General features: G+C 48.2%; 7 protein-coding genes across 7 annotated transcripts; 5 read left to right on the plus strand and 2 right to left on the minus strand.

Annotated features, from left to right (window-relative positions):
* Positions 1 to 630: 630 nt before the first annotated feature.
* Positions 631 to 2,610, plus strand: N7466_004902 (glycerol kinase; the record flags this gene model as incomplete). The annotated part of the gene is made up of 4 exons (XM_057164299.1): positions 631 to 911; positions 1,024 to 2,018; positions 2,093 to 2,259; positions 2,332 to 2,610. 4 exons carry the CDS (start codon positions 631 to 633, stop codon positions 2,608 to 2,610), a joined length of 1,722 nt encoding a protein of 573 aa, XP_057022980.1.
* Positions 2,611 to 4,329: 1,719 nt separating this feature from the next.
* On the minus strand, positions 4,330 to 6,872 carry N7466_004903 (i-AAA protease YME1; the record flags this gene model as incomplete). The annotated part of the gene is made up of 4 exons (XM_057164300.1): positions 4,330 to 4,725; positions 4,810 to 6,509; positions 6,565 to 6,679; positions 6,735 to 6,872. 4 exons carry the CDS (start codon positions 6,870 to 6,872, stop codon positions 4,330 to 4,332), a joined length of 2,349 nt encoding a protein of 782 aa, XP_057022981.1.
* A 1,293-nt stretch (positions 6,873 to 8,165) lies between these two features.
* N7466_004904 (uncharacterized protein) lies at positions 8,166 to 9,191 on the plus strand (the record flags this gene model as incomplete). Its single annotated transcript, XM_057164301.1, has 1 exon — positions 8,166 to 9,191. The coding sequence occupies one exon, from the start codon at positions 8,166 to 8,168 to the stop codon at positions 9,189 to 9,191; it is 1,026 nt and encodes a 341-aa protein (XP_057022982.1).
* Positions 9,192 to 10,271: 1,080 nt separating this feature from the next.
* N7466_004905 (mannose-1-phosphate guanyltransferase) lies at positions 10,272 to 11,596 on the plus strand (the record flags this gene model as incomplete). Its single annotated transcript, XM_057164302.1, has 4 exons — positions 10,272 to 10,278; positions 10,331 to 10,374; positions 10,493 to 11,516; positions 11,577 to 11,596. 4 exons carry the CDS (start codon positions 10,272 to 10,274, stop codon positions 11,594 to 11,596), a joined length of 1,095 nt encoding a protein of 364 aa, XP_057022983.1.
* A 900-nt stretch (positions 11,597 to 12,496) lies between these two features.
* N7466_004906 (3-keto-steroid reductase) lies at positions 12,497 to 13,934 on the minus strand (the record flags this gene model as incomplete). Its single annotated transcript, XM_057164303.1, has 2 exons — positions 12,497 to 13,760; positions 13,870 to 13,934. 2 exons carry the CDS (start codon positions 13,932 to 13,934, stop codon positions 12,497 to 12,499), a joined length of 1,329 nt encoding a protein of 442 aa, XP_057022984.1.
* A 366-nt stretch (positions 13,935 to 14,300) lies between these two features.
* Positions 14,301 to 15,545, plus strand: N7466_004907 (uncharacterized protein; the record flags this gene model as incomplete). The annotated part of the gene is made up of 1 exon (XM_057164304.1): positions 14,301 to 15,545. One exon carries the CDS (start codon positions 14,301 to 14,303, stop codon positions 15,543 to 15,545), a length of 1,245 nt encoding a protein of 414 aa, XP_057022985.1.
* A 299-nt stretch (positions 15,546 to 15,844) lies between these two features.
* Positions 15,845 to 17,039, plus strand: N7466_004908 (sucrase/ferredoxin-like domain-containing protein; the record flags this gene model as incomplete). The annotated part of the gene is made up of 2 exons (XM_057164305.1): positions 15,845 to 16,237; positions 16,311 to 17,039. The coding sequence occupies 2 exons, from the start codon at positions 15,845 to 15,847 to the stop codon at positions 17,037 to 17,039; spliced, it is 1,122 nt and encodes a 373-aa protein (XP_057022986.1).
* Positions 17,040 to 21,903: the final 4,864 nt, after the last annotated feature.

A 21,903-nucleotide genomic window follows, 5' to 3' on the forward strand; every position in this document is an offset into this window, starting at 1 on the left:
AGAAATGTTTCAAGTAAGTAGAATTAAAGAATAGATTCCAAGGAGGAGTTCTTCCAGGTGAAATGAAAATCTTTAAACAAAAGTTAGGGTTTTTAAAAGGTCAAGTATAGATCCGAATCTCATCTGTACCTTCAAGTTAGGGTACATCTCCAGGATATACATAGCCCCAGAGTGGGGGAGGTGACGAGGTCTTCTGATCAAGAAAAAAAAAACCCCAAAAAAAAAAAAAAAAAAAAAAAAAAAAACTCCGTGAACCGGATTTGGGGAGAAGAGACAAGTTGGTGGACCAAGTGCCCCCTCCTCCCCCCACTCCCCTTTGGTCCCACTTGCCTGGATAAAAAGAGTTGACCTTCTCATACTTCCAACTTCCCTTTCCTTCTCTCACTTTGCCCCCTCGTACGTCAGGCTCCACTTTCCGAGGAGCTTCCTACTTCCCAGTCTTGCCACTGTAGAATTCCCTAGGCGTAATTTGACTTGTTCCTCCACACTTTCTTTACTTTCCCTTTTCCCCAAAATATACACCCGCCAACCCGCCAACCCGCCAAACGCCACTTCCCATCCCACATACCATCCATACCCGTACCACCCCATACCACCCCATACACGTACAAAACACAACACATACAGAAGATGCGGAACCCTTTTGACCTCGACAACGACAGCATCGACGGCGACTCAGAATCCGCCCAGGATCAGGAGCACTTCGAACTCCCCGAGAGGCCCATTGAAACAGATGACGGAGACCGGGCGATCTTGCAAGATGAGGACAAACATGCGGAGGACCTGAAGGAGCGTTTTATTGGCACCATTGATCAGGGTACCACCAGTACCCGTTTCATCATCTTTGACTGCACAGGCGTTCCTATCGCCAAATACCAAACCGAGTTCCGTCAACTTCACGAACATCCAGGGTAGGTCTCCCTTGTTGGATTTTGCATTTCGTCTCTGCTCTCGATTTTACCCCGCCTGGGCACATCCCCCCAGTAAACGTTCCCCACCATTAACGTATTTCCTCCCTTCCAGATGGCACGAACAAGACCCCTACGAATTGGTAGAGTCTGTCTTTATTTGCATTGAAGAGGCGATGAAATCATTCCTTGCACTGGGTCACTCCAGGTCGGACATCGAGGCGGTCGGAATCACCAGTCAACGAGAAACCGCCCTAGTTTGGGACTGGGAGACCGGTGAGCCCTTGCACAACGCTATTACTTGGACCGATACCCGGACTGTCAACTTGGTCCGTGAGCTCAAGGAAAAGCCCGGTGCCGACGAACTGGTCAATATTTGCGGTCTACCCCTCTCCACATACCCCTCATCTGTCACGTTGCGATGGATGCTGGACAACCTACCCGACGTTCGCTCCGCTTATGACGAGGGCCGTGCTGCCTTCGGTACCGTCGACAGCTGGCTGATCTACAACCTCAATGGAGGTCCCCAAAACAAGCGTTTGGTCACCGATGTGACCAACGCCTCGCGTACCATGTTTATGAACCTGGAAACCCTTCAATATGACGATCGGCTTTTGAAGTTCTTTGATATTGATCCCAAGAAAATCCGTCTCCCAGAGATTTTCCCCTCGGCCGATCGCGAGGGCTTCGGAGAGATCTGTGAAGGTCCTTTGGAAGGTGTCCCCATCACCAGCTGTCTGGGTGACCAGGCTGCGGCCTTGGTCGGTCACTGTGCCTTTACTCCCGGATCTGCCAAGAACACATATGGTACCGGATGTTTCCTTCTCTATAATGTGGGTGAAAAGCCCGTCATCTCGAAACACGGCCTGCTTGGCACGGTCGGTTTCCAATTGGGCCGGGATCGCAAGGCCGTTTATGCATTGGAGGGTAGTGTGGCGGTGGCTGGCAGTGGTGTGTCATTCCTCATGAATAATATGGGCTTCTTCCGTGATTCTCGCAAGGTCAGCGATCTGGCTGCGACTGTGCCGGACAGTGGAGGCTGCGTCTTCGTTACTGCATTCAGTGGTCTCTTTGCACCTTACTGGATCGATGACGCCAAGGGAACTATTTGTATGTCTTTTTTTCTTCTTTTTTTTTCTCCATGGAAGCTACTTGGAGAATGGCTAACTAATTTGGGTCAACAGGGGGTATCACTCACCACACACAGCGAGGGCATATCGCTCGCGCAACTATGGAGGCTGCATGCTTCCAAACCAAGGCCATTCTGGATGCCATGGAGATGGACAGTGGCAAGAAATTAACAGAATTGGCCGTGGATGGTGGTATGAGTAACTCCGATATTTGCATGCAGGTAGGTTCTCTTTTGCTTCATCATCCGTTTTCACAGGGCCTGCAGATACTAACATGTTCTTTCCCCCTCTAGACCCAAGCCGATATCATCCAAATCCCTGTCGAGCGACCCGCAATGCACGAAACTACCGCTCTCGGTGCCGCGATCGCTGCTGCCTTCGCCATCGATGTCTGGAAGGACTTTTCCGATCTCAAGCACATGAACCGCGCCAACCGTGCTACCTTCGAACCCTCCATTACACCCAAAGCCAGTTCAAAGATGTACAAATGGTGGTCCAAGGCTGTCGAGATGTCCCGAGGCTGGATGGAGACCACGCAGGAATCCGACGACGAGGACGACGACGTCGAATAAATTGCCATTTTTCACCAATCTTACGATCTTTCCATTTCCATAGGCTTGACCGCGAGTCGGTCCGCCTCCGTTCATGTCGGCTACCTAACCGACGATGATATTCTTTTCATATGAGGCCTTGCAGCACACTATCATACCCATTCCTGCACGCCATTGGGGAGAAAGAGGGAGAGACTTGCCACGCACCACCATCAGCATTATTCCCACCTCCCTTCCCTTTTTTTTTTTCGTCACCCTCCGATCCCCGGTGCGTGCTCACTTATCCAGGGCGCACTGGAATACACGCGGACATTCCATTATACATATTTAGAGGTTCCTGCTTAAGTTAGATAAGCCCTGTCCTAATTGGTGTGCTCTGCAAGCAATGCCACCTTCATGACCTTGATGATGGTTGTGTTTCATTTTATTCCCTTTTTTTCAACAGTTAGCATTTTTGATTGGTTTCCTCACATCTTAACTTCATAGCTATGTTGTCGTGCAGGGCTGAACTGGCTTTGATTCCTATGTCTTGGTTACTACCCTTTTGGCGGTTGAGCGTCTAGTCGAGCGGAGTCGACTGTTGCATTTCTTGTATATATCAGGAATTTATTGGAAAAAAATATGAAAACCAAAAAATTTCAAACTGCATCTGCATTTCACCGAAGGTACTTTGTAATAAATAGCTATCAATTGATTACCATCTACATACGTTAAAATAGTATGTAGAGTAATCAATTGATGCATTCGCACATGTGCATACTTAGGCCAGCAGAAACATTGCAAAGGCCAAGGGCTGACCAAAGTAACGACAAGACCCTAGAACCCTCCTGGCATCACAATGATGCTGGACAATCTTATACACCGGACCCACCTGTTCACTTGGAAGGTTGAATAACGTCAACGACGTTGACGAACCAGGCACATATGGGGAATGTTCCTGACGAAAGCTATGATGTCACGGGTACTGAGTTTGGTCTATGTGGAGCCAGCGGGCCAAGCTCCGGTGGCTATCAAGATTTGAGCCGTTAACTTTAGGTTCATGGGTCTATATAGCATCATGAACTTGACTTTTGGAATCAAAATGAATTGACGTTAATAATTTTTGAATCGTGACCTTTCTTTCTAGTGAGTTGACCGGGATCTATGTATAATGGCAATAGTGCCATGTAAATCATGAATCAGTACGACCTCAGGATGAGAGTCCGTTGTTTGAACCCAATGCCAAAGTAAGCTTATCTTATCCGATTGAACTAGTATCTTGGCCAGCTCTGGAGCCTGTTTTTAAACTTGCAAGCTATTCCCGTCAAGATTATGCAGTAGGTACTGCTAGTACCTAGGTCGTTGATTCGGGTCTGCGTCTCTACCAGTTGTAGATATCATGACAACCTTGTTCATTGCAGAAAGCTACCTACTCATGACTTAGGGAAGTATAAATCGCGTCTCACAATCCGGTGCAAGATACCGAATACAGGATGAAGAAGACATACACGAGGTTGTATGTACATACAAATACAAAAGCAATCCAGATTGATTTCCAACGAGATGAAGAAGAAGTCAGAAGAGTGAGGAGAAGACAGGTTGAAGAGGCAAGGGAAATGGTATTTTCAGTAAAGACGCCCGAACGATCCGGGGATGCACGATGAGGGAAGAAAGGACTAAAGAAACATGGAAAATATGATAATGAGGCAAAGAATAATAGAAACAGTAGGAGGTGAGATGGAGTAGGTCAAGTCAGATCTTTTACTCGGTTGCGGTGGGGGTGCTACCAGCTGCAGTAGACGGTTTCAGATTGGCCGTCGACAAAGAGTCGGGCAGCTTTATTGGTGCACTGGGCAATGAAGCGAGCTTGTCCAACTTCTCCCCTCGGAGCACTTTCTCCATTTCGTCCTTGGTCAGCGTCTCATACTCGATCAGAGCTTTGGTGAGCAGCTCGAGTTCCTTCCGCTTCTCAGTGAGGATCTTTTCGGCACGGGCGCGGGCCTCCTCGACGAGACGGCGCACTTCGCTCTCGATCTCTTGCTTGGTCTCGGATGAGAGGCTGTCGTAGTTGGTTGACAGATCGACATTGCCTAGCTTCTTGGAGTATCCAAAGCGAGTGACCAATGTGAACGCGGTTTCTGTCGCCGATTGGATATCCTGCGCGATGGGGTATTAGTATATTACATCAAAGAAAAGCCTACTAGTAGACACAAAACGCGCGATAGAGAGGAAAAAACTTACAGCGGAGATACCACTAGTGACGTTGTCTTCGCCGAAGATTAGCTCCTCGGCAGCCTTGCCACCCATGGCAACGGCAATATCAGACAGATACTCTGTATAGTTTCGCGAGACGGCATCCATCTCTGGCAAGAAATGAGTAACACCCAAAGCCATGCCACGAGGAACGATTGTGATCTTATAGAGGGGAGTAGCGGATGACGAGAAATAGGCAACCAGGGCATGGCCAGCCTCGTGGTAAGCTGTCAGAAGCTTGTCTTTGTCTTGAATGAAACGGCTCCGAGACTCGGCGCCCATCATGATTTTGTCCTTGGCCCAGTCGAAGTCCAAAGGACCGACCTTGAGTTTACGGTCACGACTAGCATGAATAGCAGCCTGGTTAACCAGGTTCTCGAGGTCGGCGCCGGAGAAACCAGGAGTCCCCCGAGCGATCACAGCGGTATCGACATCAGTGCTGATCTGAACATCCTTCATGTGATGCTTCAGGATATCCATGCGTCCACGAACGTCAGGGAGTCCCACCACCACCTTGCGATCGAAACGACCAGGACGGGTCAGTGCCTTGTCCAATAGCTGAGGGTAGTTGGTAGCACCGATGATGATAACACCACTAGTCTGGGAGAAACCATCAAGTTCTGTAAGCAGCTGGTTCAAGGTCTGCTTAACATAGGCAGCATCGCGTTCGTTTCTCTTTGCACCAATCGCGTCGAGCTCGTCGATAAAGATGATTGCAGGAGATTTACCACGGGCTTGGGTGAAGAGGTCACGGACACGCTTGGCACCAACACCCACGTAGACCTCGTCGAATTCGGAGCCGGACATGTAGAAGAAGGGAACACCAGCTTCTCCCGCCACCGCACGGGCGAGCAAAGTTTTACCAGTACCAGGAGGACCGACTAGAAGAACACCCTTGGGAAGCTTACCACCCAAAGAAGAGAACCGATCAGGATTGAGCAGGAACTCCACAAGCTCCTGGAGTTCGTCCTTGGCCTCGTCGCAACCGTGAACATCGCTGAACCGAACAGTCTGCTGCTCTGGTTGCGCTTCATTGTTTTGCGAGCCTCGGATGTTTTTCAAGACACCAGTAGTTTCAATAAGAATAGTAATTAGGACCAGAGAGACATAGGTGAAGAATCCAAAGAACAAGAAGAACTTGACCCAGCGGAAGACTGCGCTACCCATGGACTCGTCGACTACGACGTAGAGAGGAGCTTCCTTAGCCCCAGTACCTCTCTTAGCCACGCCAACTTGGCCTCCACCGCTCCGCGCAGCGACCGCTTGGCCAACGGCCTGGAGCTGCTCGGATGAAAGGTTTTGGTTTTGTCCAGCCAGAGTCGGGTCAGTGCCAATTCGCTCCAATGCTTTGCTGTAAATTGCCTCGGTTGCCGCGTTGCTCGCAAATTGAGCTGTCCGGAACCGTTCCACGACAATTGCGGGCATGTTCGCACGTAAGAGGGCCTGGTAGAATGCATTTTGGGCGTTCGCGCTGTTTGGGTTGTTGTTTGCGGTTTTCTCTTTCTGCGCCAGAATGGTCTGCGAAGGGCCGCCGAACAAGAAACGTTGCTGTTGGAGCTTAGACAATCCATTGACCTTGGTAGCCACACGGAGGGTCTGGAGGCGGAAGGGTGTCATGGTTGAAAAGGACCGAGCTGTCTGGGAAGAGGGGCCACGGGCCGAGGTAGTTGAGTTCCAAAGTGAATTTGCTGTCGCGCAAATATCAGTATCATTCAACATAAGTATGAGGGAATAGTCACATACCACCGATCAAGAGCGGAGACAAGCCGTGCCGGGCAGGCTGGTTGACGATGTCGGCCTGTAATCCACTCAAGGACACGGAGTTCAAGAACTCCGGCAACAAGATACGTTCATTTGTCTGCTTTATACAATCAGTTTCAAATGAACCAATTTCGGTTTCAAAGAAATCTTACCACCGCAATCTGTTCCTGGGAAGGGGTTCTTTGAATGGTCTCGTGAGGGGTGGTCGTCGGGGTTCGTCCTACCTGCTTCCAGGGAATAGCGAGCAGGTTGGACATCGATGGCCAAAGGTCGGTCGTCACAGCTGCCATGTTCTGATTTGAGTAGGAGTTGCGGTTAGTGGTATTCTTGGATAAAGTCATATGTATGGAGGAAAGCAGGTGGTTCTCACCGGCCGCGGGATAGTGACTTGAAAGGCCATGGTTGTCCGATAGAAAGCGGCGCTCAGCCGCTTAAAACGAGAAGAAATTCTCCTATGGGGCGTGTACGTGTAACCAAATGACAGTATTCAATGGCTTATAGCAGCAACTCCCATCACTGAAGATGATAGAGAACGGTGACGTGGGTTTGGACTCCGCTGTGATGCGGCGAAAGTCGGCTGCCATTTGGGCTTGGGCAGTTTGCCGTATCATCACGTGACTTATATGAATCTAGACGATAATCGGCGATTTGTTGTTCCGGTGGCATCCAGGATCAAGCAGTTGATAGTAGACTGACTTATAACTCTCCATCATCCGGATGTTTATGAGACTATACGACTGAACGGGTAGGTTCATTCGGTGATTTAAGTCTTGGATTCCACCAACCGTTACAGAATCATAGCTTCCGAGAGCCCATAAAAAAACCTCTTATTTCCTACCGTCACCGTCCTACCGCTATTCTGACAGCCGATGATATGACCTCTAAACTTCATTTATGAATTCCAACAGTACCCTTATATGGCTGCCCATATGCACAAGCGGATTGTTTTTTTTTCTCTAAATGATTGAACTCTGATGTCCGACCGCACAGTGCAATGCGTACAATAGTAATGCTAGTTTGTACATAATTAGTAGGCACTTGTCTGTACTGTCATCCAAAAGTTTTCTTGATTTAAAAGACCATCAAGTACATAAACCTTTAGATAAGTAGTCATTACAGTAAATTAGCAAACCTCAAGGACCTACTACGGGTTAAAATGTGGGGTGTTGATTTTCAGTAATAAACATTTGAATTTGACTGTGAGCAAAAGATCTTTTTGAAGTCCTACATAACTCTTTCTTGGAAACTGATGATATAATCCCAGGCCCATGGTTCGGGCTGGGTCGACTTCCAACGGGATGTTTGGATTTTGAACCCCCCAGCACTTCAATCTTTGATACAACCCGGGCAAATCTCCATGACACCTGGAACTTTGCCCAAATTTAATAAGCTTGGAGGTCCCACACCTGGCAGAAATTCTTCTTTGACGCCAGTATTGGATAAGCCATTTATGGGAATCCCCAGAATCAACGACGATTAGAAAGCATGGGACGTCACTGGCATCCACTACATCAGTGAAGCTGAGCCTCGGGACTTGGAAGATCTTGGAAGAACACTCGACTGAAGCTTTCAACCGAGTCAAAATGACCCCCAAATTGATTTTCCTAGTGGGTGCCCCACTGCCCGGCAGTTTGGATTGGGATCATGATGAGCTTTTCAACACCCCCGTGGCCCCATTCTATGATGCCGATACCAACACCGAGCACCAGCCATATCGGGGCCAAGATTCTATAAAATGGAGAGTCCTTCAGCCTTTGTCGCCGGAAATTGTGGATGACCACCATGCCTTCTATTGGGGACCAAAAGACCCAAGCTTTGTAACATCCCACCAGCTCATCAATGCTGATAGTTTCGCAAGTGATGGGGATGATACGACTTTGTCTCAGTTCTACGATCAATCATTCGCCTTTCATGAGGCCTCAAATCCATCTGCATCAGAAATACCAGAGGACCTGACACAGGAGTTGGACAGCATCGAAACCGCCGATTCAACAAGCAAAGGATTATATGAATTACCACCTTTTCGAATCAATGGCCCATTGAGAGATCTGCAAGATATCCCCACGGCAGAACACCTGCAGTCCATTGTCCCACAAACCATGTCAGTCAATCTGGTGGTCGGAGTCATTACAGTCCAATCACCTCGGCGCGTGGTAACACGGCAATGGAAGAAAGAACTCGATATAATTGAACTAGTGGTGGGTGACGAGACAAAGGCCGGGTTTGGCGTGAACTTTTGGTTGCCAGCGTCAAAACCAACAGCCGAAGCCGAAGAAATGGATAGGCTTGGTCGAGTCCTGGCCACCCTTCGCGCTCAAGACATTGTGCTTTTGCGTACGGTTGGGCTTGGCTCGTTCCGGGACCAGGTCTATGGACAAAGCCTCCGTGGTGGAATGACCCAAGTCGACCTTTTGCATCGACCAACGACGGATGCGGGAGGGCTTAACAAGGTTCTGCCAACAAGCGTCCAGGGCGATCTGCCGCAGAAGGTTCACAAGGTACGGGAATGGATCCTCCAATTTGTGGGGACGGATGGAGTAGGCGGTACTAGCCTGCCAGGGATGTCCACGACAGAACGTGGCCATCGGTTGCCTCCGGACACACAGTAGGTCCCTTTGTCTTAGTTATATTTATGACTACATAAACCCATGGGCCTTCTACTTGGGATAGTATAGGTTGAAATATTGGAATTGTCTTCAATATTGGAAAGTTACTCCGCGCACTAGATGATACAAAGCCTTGCCTATAATATGATATCATAGAATGGGAATCCCTGAGAGTTCTTCCAAGTATTTGTTAGTGGATCATTCATAAATCTGGTTGTGCACACAGATAGATAGCCCAATCTGTACTCCAGAGAGGTGGACAAATGGGTTTTTTTTTTTTAAAAAAAAAAAAACCAACAAAAGAAAGAAGAAAATCACAGAAAAGGGGCCAAGTTGAAAGATGAAGGAGGGTCGCGGTGGGTGATGTGTGGTGTGTGACGGATGAGGAGATCGGCCTCTCCACGCGGCTCATGACCGCAACCGACCACTGATCCCTTAAGAAGCTTCCTTATGAGACTTTTTAACATAGGGGGCGACATCGCCTGACCGGGTAAGGTTGGCGGGGCAGCTATTCAACAAGCCCCGATCCAGTTAAAAGGCTTTGGCTGCGCCGCTTGGCGTCGGCGTCGATGGCCTGGAGCCAGTCAGGGTATTAGTACGGAGTACTTAGTACCACCCGGAAGGCGGAAACTTTACTAATAGTAGAGTACGGGCGTACTCCGGTACTCCAGCTGATATTTTTCTCTCCCACCACCACAATTGAATTTCCAGAAAGCATAAAAAAAAACCAAGGTTCAAAACCAAGTGATCCAATGAATACTATTGAAAAAACACGAAAAAAAGGATCAATCAGATAGCCGGAAATAGAAGTATTCTCGAGGTCAACAGATGGTAACAGATATAGAGGGTCCACCCCCTTTTTTACTGCAAACGTGTAGCTATCCAATCACATGGCTTCACGTGCCCCACCCTCCCTCCTAATAAAAATAAATCCATCAACGGCCAGGTGTTCCCTAAATAATGCTCTTCTCCCCTTCGTGTTAAACCCTCTTGGCTTCTTTCTTTTTGTTGTTGATTGAATATCAACTACATTACCCATTGATTTAATCCCATTTTTCACTTTCACACCACACCTACCCCACAATGAAGGGTATGTCTTACCCCTCCATACCACCCCTCATCCCGTACTAACCATCCCGCAGCTCTCATTCTTGTCGGAGGCTTCGGCACCCGTCTGCGTCCCTTGGTAAGTTATTGTGCTTCCTCCCACCATGCCATTGAATTGGCCCAATGCCCCATGGGGGAAATAATTGGAGGGATTGCTACCTCCAATACATTAGCTAATTCGAATGCCTCCACCTTAGACCCTCACCCTCCCGAAGCCGCTGGTCGAGTTCGGTAACCGGCCCATGATCCTGCACCAGGTCGAGAGCTTGGCAGCTGCAGGTGTCACCGATATTGTCCTGGCTGTTAACTACCGTCCCGATGTCATGGTTGCAGCACTCAAGAAGTACGAGGAGCAATACGGCGTCAACATCGAATTCTCGGTCGAGACCGAACCACTGGGTACGGCTGGCCCGCTTAAGCTGGCGGAGAGCATTCTGGGTAAGGATGATTCGCCTTTCTTCGTCCTGAACTCCGACGTTATCTGTGATTACCCCTTCAGAGAGCTTGCCGCGTTCCACAAGAAGCACGGTGATGAAGGTACCATTGTTGTTACCAAGGTCGACGAGCCATCCAAGTATGGTGTTGTGGTTCACAAGCCCAACCACCCTTCGCGCATTGATCGTTTCGTCGAGAAGCCCGTCGAGTTCGTCGGTAACCGTATCAACGCCGGTATCTACATTCTGAACCCCAGTGTTCTCAAGCGCATTGAGCTGCGCCCCACTTCCATCGAGCAGGAGACTTTCCCTGCTATTGTCAAGGATGGTCTGCTCCACTCCTATGACCTCGAGAGCTTCTGGATGGATGTTGGCCAGCCCAAGGATTTCCTTACTGGTACTTGCTTGTACCTCTCCTCCCTGACCAAGCGCGACCCCAAGAAGCTGGTGCCCGTCTCCGAGCCTTACGTCCACGGCGGCAACGTCATGGTTGATCCCTCTGCGAAGATTGGAAACAACTGCCGCATCGGACCTAATGTGGTTATTGGACCTAACGTCGTCATTGGTGACGGTGTTCGTCTGCAACGTTGCGTTATTATGGAGAACTGCAAGATCAAGGACCACGCCTGGATCAAGTCCACCATTGTCGGTTGGAACAGCTCCGTTGGCCGCTGGGCTCGTCTGGAGAACGTGACAGTTCTGGGAGACGACGTTAGCATCGCCGATGAGGTGTATGTCAACGGTGGCTCCATTCTCCCCCACAAGAGCATCAAGCAAAACATTGATGGTAAGTTCATTATTGACAACTTAGTTAAGATTCATTCCAAAGCTAACTTTTGCGCACCAGTTCCTGCTATTATCATGTAATACTCCTTCCTCACGTCGACACGTCCTTTTTTCCCCTTTCTCTCCTCTCGATACCTTCCCTCTCCCGTCTTGATGCATGGAACCGGAGTCGTTTTCTTCGTGATCTTCTCTTCTCTTATCTTGATCTCCTTCGGTCCCAGTTCTCTCGCCTGTCACCCGCGATGGTGCCTCACCCCCCGCTATGTGCTCGCGCTGTTTTTTTTTTAAACCCCCCTTTTACCTTTCGTCCCCGAGACTCGATTTATTCCAGACCTAGATGGCTGGATAATACGCGACAAGCGGCCTTTCTTTTGCAACAATTACCACTTTTAGTTTTTTCATCTGTCTTTTTCTGGGGGGTGTGTGTGATGTTTACTGGCATTGAAAAGCCTGAAAATTTACCCCCCGCTCTCATTTTGCACTTCTGCCACTTCGATTTTGCGGACAAATAAATCATGCAATATCTGTTATAATGATATCATGGGCGCGGGGCGGGTACTGTTGATGTACATAGTAATTGGAAGGCTGAATTACAAAGATGCAATTCAATTGATTTTGGTAAATACTTGGCATATGCAATACTACTACCAAGTACGTACTACTAAGTAATGGTAACTCCTGGAGATTCAGGCTGGAACGACGTTGGCTCCAGGGGCTACTACCGGGCTAGTAATAAGACCAGTGGTGGCATGGACTTGAGATGTAGTAGGTACCCGTGCCCTGGAGGTGGACATTCTATTGTGTACACATTCATACTTAGGGCATAAGTTATAGATATTGGATGATACATGAAATTTTGTATGTAGAAGATATTAGTACATTTATGCCAGCCCTTGGCAAAACCATAGACTGTATACAAGAAAAGATGCCCAACAAAGATAAGCTTCAAAGGGAATAAAGGGGTTACGAAGGCCTTCTTGCTCACTGGTCATTTTGCCTCTTTTCAGCTTCATCAAGGATCTGATCCCATTTGATCCTCAATTCCTCCATCTGTTTCCAACACTCACGTCCAAGCTCCTCGAAATTCTCCTTTTGCTCTGCGGTAAGATCAGAAGCTCCTCTCTTCCGGCGTCTTTGCCGATCAGCCTCGACGACAGGAGTGCCGACAACTCCACCATAACCCCAGCCATCCGTTTCTGTGCAGGCCACACTTCCAACTCCACGCCGCGAGGCAGAGGAGCCCCATTTCACTTTGCCACCACCGGCCTGGCGGTAGGGCTCCTCGGCAGCATCAAGTGTGACTTTGGAGGACAGAGCAAGGAACACGGAGGAATTAGCGCCGAGATATGTGGTCAAAGTATGCCACGGAGAACCCAGCATGCGCGCGGCCCAGAATGCAAGAATCATAGCCCAGACAAGGGGCAGTGGAAGCGGGATGATGGATGTGGCACAAACACCGGGGTGGGAAATATACTGGACAGGCACAACAGACTGCTCAGTCTCCTCTTTGTTGGCATTACCGTCAGAGCTCATGAAGCTGTCCACCGCCCAAGGCGCCGTACTAGGTAAATCAGAGGTCAAAGCCAAGATGTCCGTGAGCGTTTTCGATGACTCATAAGGCGCATCACAGCGCAAGCCCTGAATATCATGCACATCGAAGTGGTTCACCGATGCCTCGATACTGGAAACCCAAACCACACGCCCAGGTCCGTCTGGGCCCTTTGCGCGCTTCAACAAAGGCGCCACATTATGCGCAAGCATATAATGTCCAAAGGTATTGGCGCAGAACACAGCTCCCAGTGCGGGTTCCTCCAGCTCCTTAATCGGCGTCTGTTTGTCTGTCACTACACCGACGGGTGCCAACTTGTAGATGGGCCATGTCGCCTGGTGGAGGAGATCCGTGATCATGCCAAAAGTCGCGACAAGCCAATCGATACCGGACCACCCGCCTATTCCAGCATTCAGAATGATAGCATCGAGCTTTGGGAAGGTGGAATTGAGTCTGCGGGAGCAAGCGCGGACGGATATGAGGGAGCCAAGATCGACACTTTCGGGGAGGAACCGCACGCGTGAGAAGTCCGCGGGGTTAGGATTGTTTTTTCGGAGGTGGGCTTCTAGGCGGCTGCTTGTATCTTGCGCTTTGCGAAGGCTGCGAGTTGTGAAGATGATATTTAGGGATGCAGTTTGTGGGCGGGTTTTGAGAAATTCATCGGCTAGGCGACAGCATATCGAGAATCCCAGGCCACTGACAAGGAGTATATAGTTAGTCTATTGTCCCTTTTTCTCTTTTTTTTTTGGATATGGGAGAAATCGATGTAAATTGGTTTGGTGGAGCCATTGGGGGGCATTGTTACCTGTTTGCACCTGTCACCAGGACGTAGGTGTCTTCTGGGTTATGAGAGGGGTTGTTTCCACTCATAATTGTTATTTTGCAATGATTATAGAGTTGGTGAATTGGAGGTTGTCGCGTTGATTTGCGGCAGGAACAACGTCATGTGATTGAACCTAAATGGCCGCGAGCGATTAGCTCAATGAGATTAGCTGCAATTTAAGAAATGCAGTGCGGAGGAACTGACTAGTAGTAGTCAAATTCCAGCCAACTGAAATTATTCTCAAAGAAGCCCCTGAGAAGCCAGCGTTGCATTGTCCGTTGCGTTACGATCTGGATGCACGTGATATGTATTTGTTCCGATAGTCGACGACGCTATTCAATCCGTTCCAAGCCTCGACCAGCTCCACCCTGCCACTGAATGCCGTGCACTGCGCACAAAATGCGCGCCTAGCCATGGCCCCCAAACTGGAGCGCGTTCTCAACACAAGCTTCTTTTTCATCCTCGCCCTCATCCTCTTTTTTCTTATAGTCCTCACTCCGGCCGACGCGATCTATCAATGCTGGGAAACCAACCAGCTCACCGACATCTTCTTCATCACCGGCGCATATGTCGTTACCTTCATTCTCGCCGTCCTCATCTACTCGACTCGACTTTACACAAACAGAAGTACACTGGCCGGTATTCCAAAGGCATGGATACCCGTGGAGAAGGAGGACGTGAGCAAGAGCGTCCGCCGTTTAATCAAAGAGGGACTTGCTCGTAGCGCAGTCGTCTCCTACCAAGCTCGGCCGCGGGACACCTCGGGGGAAACAGACAGCTTTCAGAATTACGAACCTCTTTTGATCGACTCCAAAAGGCCGCCATGGGGTCGCGTGGAGCACCCTGGCTGGTCATCACCCGCTTCACCCGACCTGCCGGATCTGCCATATCGAACAGTCATTCAGGAATTACCCAACCTAATCGAAGCTAAGGCAGTCTCACTAGCTCCTTCCGATTCTATTCATTCTGCGCCAAATGCCTTTGGTCCGATCGACGACCTGGACCCCCACTCCTTACCCGATATGCGTGTGGTGGAAGTACTACGGCGACCGGCTTCTATGGGATTAAGGCAATATATTCGCCATCTAACGACTTTAGGGGCTATTGAACCACCGGAGCTCGGCCAGGATTTTCTTGTGCTCTATGAACGGTCTCGTTTTTCCTCACGGCAACTCCACGAGTCCGAGTTTCGTGACTTGATGCATTTGTTTGCAGAGATCTTAAGAGGCATGACATCCCTTGCATCTCCTATCGTGAATGACATTCGCGATAACGCGAGCTACCGCCGCGCAGATAGCGAATCAATCATCGGGCCATCGGATGAGGAGGGAGAGACAGATACAGTGGATCATTACGGATACGATGGCACATTCGCATCGATGCGGAGTAACAGCCTCCGGCCATCCAATGCATCGACATGGGAGACCCAATCGGGCTACGAGACTGCACCAGGGGTACAAAGCCCATTCTCTGGCATGTCACAAGAGAGCGGGTCTTACCTGGAGCGGGGACTCCGCACCCCATCAACTCGATCCCTGCGGCGTGTGCACTCCGAACAATCCGGCAGTTCAGGAGGAAGTGTGATTCGGTTGTCGCAGCCCCAGGATCGGAGCAATTTACCATATACAATCACCTACGCTGGTCGTAGGGATATTTAAGATCAAGGGGTCCACCTCCACCTCCACTTTGTCTCCCCTTTCACCCATCAGATGATGTACATTAGTTATAGATCGGATTAAAATACCCTATCGGCAACAGTGGGGGCTTAGTCAGGCGGAAATAGTCCCGAGGTTCTTGGCAGAAATGCAAAATGATTGATAAGATCACCTCCATTTTTGGGATTACGCGTCATTAAAGAGAAAATAAAGACCACGTTGATGCCAGTCAATCATCTCGTTTTTAGATTTCCTTGAGGCTCAAAAAGTACCAAAGCAGCTGCGCTATAACCCCGCTTAAGATGCATCTCTTCCGCCGAGGCACGTCCTCGCTCTTTAACTCCTCCAACGTCTCTCTCGCTTCCTCAAAGACCGACGCAACCACCGATGCTGTCGGTGACAATGCGCTCGCTATCGAGGGATTCCGAACAATCTCGGAATCCGACAAGTTGTTCTCCAAGGTCGACCCAGCTGTTGACGGCGATGACTGTCTTCACGATTGCGCAACATGTACCATCAAGTACCCCGCCAAATTTGACGTCGACATGGAGGACGAGCTGTATGGTCAAGTGAAGGGGTGGGCAACACACATGCTTGTTGCAACAGGCAAGTCGGATTGGGTACGCGATGTTGCAGACGAGACAGGCAGTGTCATGGAAGCAATTGAGAAGGGGGGAGTTGAGCCGAGCAATGGGGTAAGGAATAACTTCTACACACATATTCATATGATGCCTCTGAAATGTACTCACAGAATCCTTTTTTTCCCAGCGCCTCAAGCTTTCAGCTTCCAACATGTCTGTCCCGGATGAGTACCACATGCACGAATCAGGCAAACAACCCACAACCGTCCTCATCCTGCCCAGCTTCACTATCGTCGATAATGTCACGCCACAACTGGCCCCTGATCTGATCGAGCACTTTGTGAACAACTCCGCCACAACTACAACACCACTCACCGGGGTGGTCCCAACAGCGCCTGAAGATCAAAAGGAGAGCTCCGAAGAACAGCCATCAGAGCCCATCCCCCACCCTTCCAACACCTCTATCTCTTACCCCCTCCGCTCGCGCCCATGCCCTCACGCCGCCGTCATTCTACTATGCTCGCAGCGCACCCGTGATGCTCGCTGTGGACAATCCGCGCCGCTGCTCCGCCGCGAATTTGAGCGACACCTACGGCCATTGGGGCTATATCGTGATATGGACGATACACGCCCCGGTGGTGTGGGAATCTACTTCATTAGTCACGTTGGTGGACATAAGTACTCTGCCAATGTTATTGTGTATCGGCGCCGGGACTTTGAGTGGTATAAATCCGAGGATGCGGATGCTAAAACTGGTGAGCAGGAGGGTGCGGCACAAGGAATTTGGCTGGCTCGTGTCAAGCCAGAAGAATGTGAAAATATCATCCGGTATACTGTTTTGCAGGGTAAAGTGTTGAAACCCGCGCAGCAATTGCGAGCTGGATTTGACCGCGAGCGAGGATTGACAAGTTGGTAAAATCTTTGGCGATATCTTATGTGGATTTCGAATTTATCTTGGACATACTATAGATCTTAAAATTGAGTTCATTGGTGGTTTTTCTTTTTCGATTTGGTCTGAAAGCTTCCACTTCCTGACTCAATATTACATATATCCATATGATATCCAGGGGGGTTTTTTCCATTTTGCCGTTTTAAATTTAACACTGCATGCAAGGCATCGCATCCAGATGTCTAAGTGGTGGTTGAATGCGTGTATTCCAGACAATCACACACCAACAAAGGCACAATGGCGTACCATATGCAAGCCACCATTCATTCTTACTGGAACCCACATCCCGTGTCAGAATCAAGCGAGATCCCATTCGAATCCGAATATCGTCCAGGATGAGGTCACAAAAGACCACGGAAATCACTCCATTAGCTCTAGATAGTTCTATTCATAAGCAAGGAGCAGTATCTCAACCATGGATCCTTTGTCCATTTTGAACAAGATAAAATACCATCCTACCATCCACAGTATCGCTACTTTCGGCGAAAGATAAATAACATCGAAATATTTGAAAAAGACAAGCAGCCCCACCCCTGTCCATCATATCTACAACGGCGCCGCCACACCGTCTCACACCCGCATATCCTACCCAGACAGGGCAATTCTCATTCGAGCAATAGTACCAAAAGCCCACACAGCACATGTCTATGTGGATGATACGATGCCGTCTCTGCCCATCCCCCCGCCACCACAACTTCACTTTTGAAACTGAGGCGTGCATGCGTACCCGACTGCCGAGCCGGCAGTGCAGCTAGCCACAGCGTGTGAGAAAGACGCATCGTACATGTCAATGTAAGAACGTCACCGTAGCCTCGCAGGGAAAACAGCTTACTCCGTAGTTCGCTTGCAGATAACCTCAACATTCACCGCGGAGCTTACATATCTCGCCATACTTTCGCCAAGGGGACTGGCGGAGTTAGGGTAGTATATTTCGCTTTCCCACGCTAGTCAGCTTTAGGACTATTATGCACAATCAGATGACTGGCTGGAGACGCAAGGAGGGACTACCCAAGCCCCGAGGCCAAGCGAGTTCTCTCAGCCCCAAGCGAGATCAGAGTTCAAGCCCCATGACATTCAAGGGTTGCCGAATTCAAAACTGAACAGGGATTCGAAAAAGTCCCCCTTTGGCCCTAGCTCCTTCTAATGCTTGGCGCGATGTGATGTGGTGCGTGTTGGTTGCACGGAACCAATGTCCTTGATTTGTTGCCATCGCCCAGTATGCACTTGTTGATAGGGGGACCTCGGGCTTTCCAAAATTCTGTTTTGACTTGGCTTCTTTGCACATGTGCAGATGTATGTGCATGTTTTCTATGCGGTATGCCTGAGGTCCTAGTAGTTTTGCCGATCACGGGGTTTCCCCCCTCTCCTTCCTTTCCCATCCCGCTTTTCTGGTGGGTTTCTGGAAACATAATCGGTGAGATCGCGGAGATGTTGACTGTTGCGGCAAAACGCTCTGGGGAGATCGGTAAGGGGTCGAACATGGGCTAAAAGGGTAAAATAGGGTTTGATTGTCGTCAGTGGCTTGAATTGTCGCTGTTGGGTGGGGTTTTTTTTGCTTTTTTTCTTCTGCGCCTGGAAATGTTATCCCTAAAATGCATTGATTTTCTTTGGATTCAGATAGAGAGGCTATAACAGTATCGCGATTATAATTTTGAACCCTGCTTTTTTGTTGACATTTTTTGGGGGGATTAGGCTTTTATTTTCAGCCCCAAAGCTCTAATCCGTTTATTTTTGAAGCTGACCAGGCCGGAGACTTTCCGTATCACGCTAAATGACGCCGGTGCACCTGATTCAGATCTCGCTTCTTATGGGACACTGTGCTCCTGACCGACTCTTTGCAATCAGCAGAAGAGCCGCTCCAGTGGTTGGAGGGGGGTTTCTAGTGGGGATGGGCAACTTGGCTGTGGATATACGTGGATAGAATCCGTACTAGTTGCTGTTTTTACAATGTGATCAGCTAGTTAGATACGAGATCCTAACTGGTGGTATCGACTTTGGTTGGAAGACGACTTTTGAGGGCGTTATGTACGTACTAGACATGTATACAAGGGATCTTCATTGCAATCTAATTTATTCTCGGAGATTATCGTTCCAGATGTCGATTTGATGATTCTTTTTAGTGCTGCTTTCTGGTTTTCTATTTTTCTTTTTTAATTTCTTTTCTTTTCATTTTTTTTTCCTTTTCATTTTTTTTTTTTTTTCTAAAATGCCTCGTTCTCTCCCATTCCGTAGTTTCGGCACCACCAACCAACCAGATGACTACTAATATATCTAGAAGAAGAAAAAACATACTGTTACAGTTTCACGTGGCAGTGAAGTTAAGCATTGCGGGTATACAGTGCACGGCCATGGTACTCCACCTTGCTCTTTCACCGGGCCGAGAGGTACTTGATTTACATCAACTCCTCAATCGCTCTAAAACGCGGGGTAGCTCGTAGGTAGCTCAAAGCTTTAGTGACAATGAGCAAAGTCAAAGTCAAAGTCGAAAAAGAAAAGAAAAAACAAAGACAAAAACAAAAACAAAGACAGACAAAAAAAAGAAACATTTGAAGGATAGGATAAAGTCTATCATGCATGGATGCAAGCTCCCATCACAACAAGTTCCCGTGGGTTTCCGATATGGGTACATATATGTATATCAAGATTTTATTTAATTTGATTTGAATGGCTGATCGAGGGTACCTAAATACCGGCACTTGGGCAGATAAAATCTGATATCCGCAGGAGCCGAACCTGGTCAAATGAAATACATCTTATCTGGGTCCCGGATACCAGGTCCATACCGAGGTACAAAAATACCGAAACATCAGATCCAATTAACCGGTGAATAATCAAAAGCGAAAAAAAACCCCCCATTTCAAAATATACTAATGACGATGACCGATTTGATAGACCTCATTCTGCATGAATCGAGCTCTCTATGAGCATTGTAATTGGCGGATTTTTTGGCCGGTAAGCGCCAATTAAAGCCCTCGAAAGTCTGGGCAAAACAAAAAGCAAAAGCTAACATTTGAGCGGAAAAAGCATGCACATGTATGTACAGGAAAATGGAGCAACAAGAAACATTGACAAGGTTCCACTTATCGCATGTTCTTTTTATTTTTGTTTTTATTTTTCTCTTTTTCTCTTTTTCTTTTTCTCATCCTCTTTTGATCGGCTCTCTTTTTTAATAACTCTTGCAGCATGCAGTATGCAACATGTACGTATGTGTACCCCCCCTTCCCGACCAGATTCCCACAAGTCAAGAGCAACAATTGCTTCGCTTACATGAATGGCGGAGATTGATATTGTCCGGACGATTGTTTCCAATTCAGGAGCTACTTGCGGGCTACATAGTAGTAAGATTAGAATAGACGGGTTTCTAATTCCAGATCCACATAGCAAGTCAACGTGTAGCGCCATAATATATTAAAATCGAATCATCATTGGCTGAGAACAGAATTCTCGATAACGAAAATAGTAATATAGACCAGTCAGGATCGCAATGGAAGTAGTATCCTCAATAACGATCTTGGGCTTGTCGATCCTTCCAAGCCAAACGCCCCTTTGGTGCCCACAGCCCTTGTTTGACACGGAGGATTGCGAATAACTTCTAAACGGCCTGCATTGTGGCTTTCACTTTGCATTCCAAAATTCCCACCTGGCCCCTCTCTAGGTTGCCTGACGCCATTTCCAGCATTAATAGGGTTCAAGATCGAGAAGATCACTGGTTTAAGTTTACCACCTGGTGGAGTTCCACGTTGACCACGGAGCAGAACCTTCCAACCTTCCAAGTTTCGAAGCTACTAAGGTTTGCTATTCTATACGGAGCACTATGGCTAACATATTCCTGATGACACCTTTTGTGAGGGTTGGTCGTCATCTTCTTCTCGCATTCAAGAAGGTTTTAATGGGTACGCTCCCGAGGTCCAGGATATGTAATGCCCAGGTCCACGGGTGCCCCCGGTGTACTCTTGTGAAAATATTCATGGATGTAAGTTGTATATAAATTTGCCCTCTCTTGGCCTTCCGTATTTATCATCCCGAGTTCAAATTCAATGTTCGCCACCGACACGTTCTTGGAGTACGATGAGTTCCAATTAAGTTGTTCATAGAAAACCCCCATGGAAAACTTCTGCCTGACCTGGGAAACTTTACCGGATCAAGAAAGATCGGAGACTAAAATACCAGATTGGAATTGACTCCAGATGTCGTATCCAAAGACATCATGGAGAAGGAAAATCAAAGTCAACATTGAACACATGTGAGTTCCAAGACATACGCCAGTTCAGACGATCAAGTCAAAAAATAGACCAACTAGTACCTAGTACATACTATGAACCAGGCACTCGAGAGTGACATTTGCATTCAGAAAAGTCTATTAGACACTAAATCACTCATCTGCTAGTGCCGGAGACTATGGGTCGATCTGAAGGAGGTTGATGTTACATGTACCAGTTGACCTAGTCAACATTTGAAAGGAGCTCCGTTGACCAGGACAATGTATCAATGTATCAATGTAATCCAGGGTTTTTAGAGTTCAGAGCATTCTTTATCATCTTTGTGCCCCACGGATTACTTGTCCGAGTGAAGATCATCCTATATGATCGCTACAATAACGATAGGGTACATAAGATTCTCATACTGCATACTATTATTGCGTATAAGTAGGAACGAAGCAGCCAAAAAACCTTGGAAATCATTGCAGTTGCAGCAATTCGAGAATTCCTTTTAACCTTAAATGATCTAGTACACTTTCCACAATTTGTCCACATTTTTTCCCACAATTTCCACTATCCCCAGAGAAAAGGCTTGCTACGGGTCCCCGAACCAGGTTTCCCGTGTTGAGCTG

The sequence above is a fragment of the Penicillium verhagenii genome (genome assembly GCF_028828195.1).
Source record: "Penicillium verhagenii strain IBT 33310 chromosome Unknown utg000005l_segment0_segment0, whole genome shotgun sequence".
Taxonomy (NCBI): domain Eukaryota; kingdom Fungi; phylum Ascomycota; class Eurotiomycetes; order Eurotiales; family Aspergillaceae; genus Penicillium; species Penicillium verhagenii.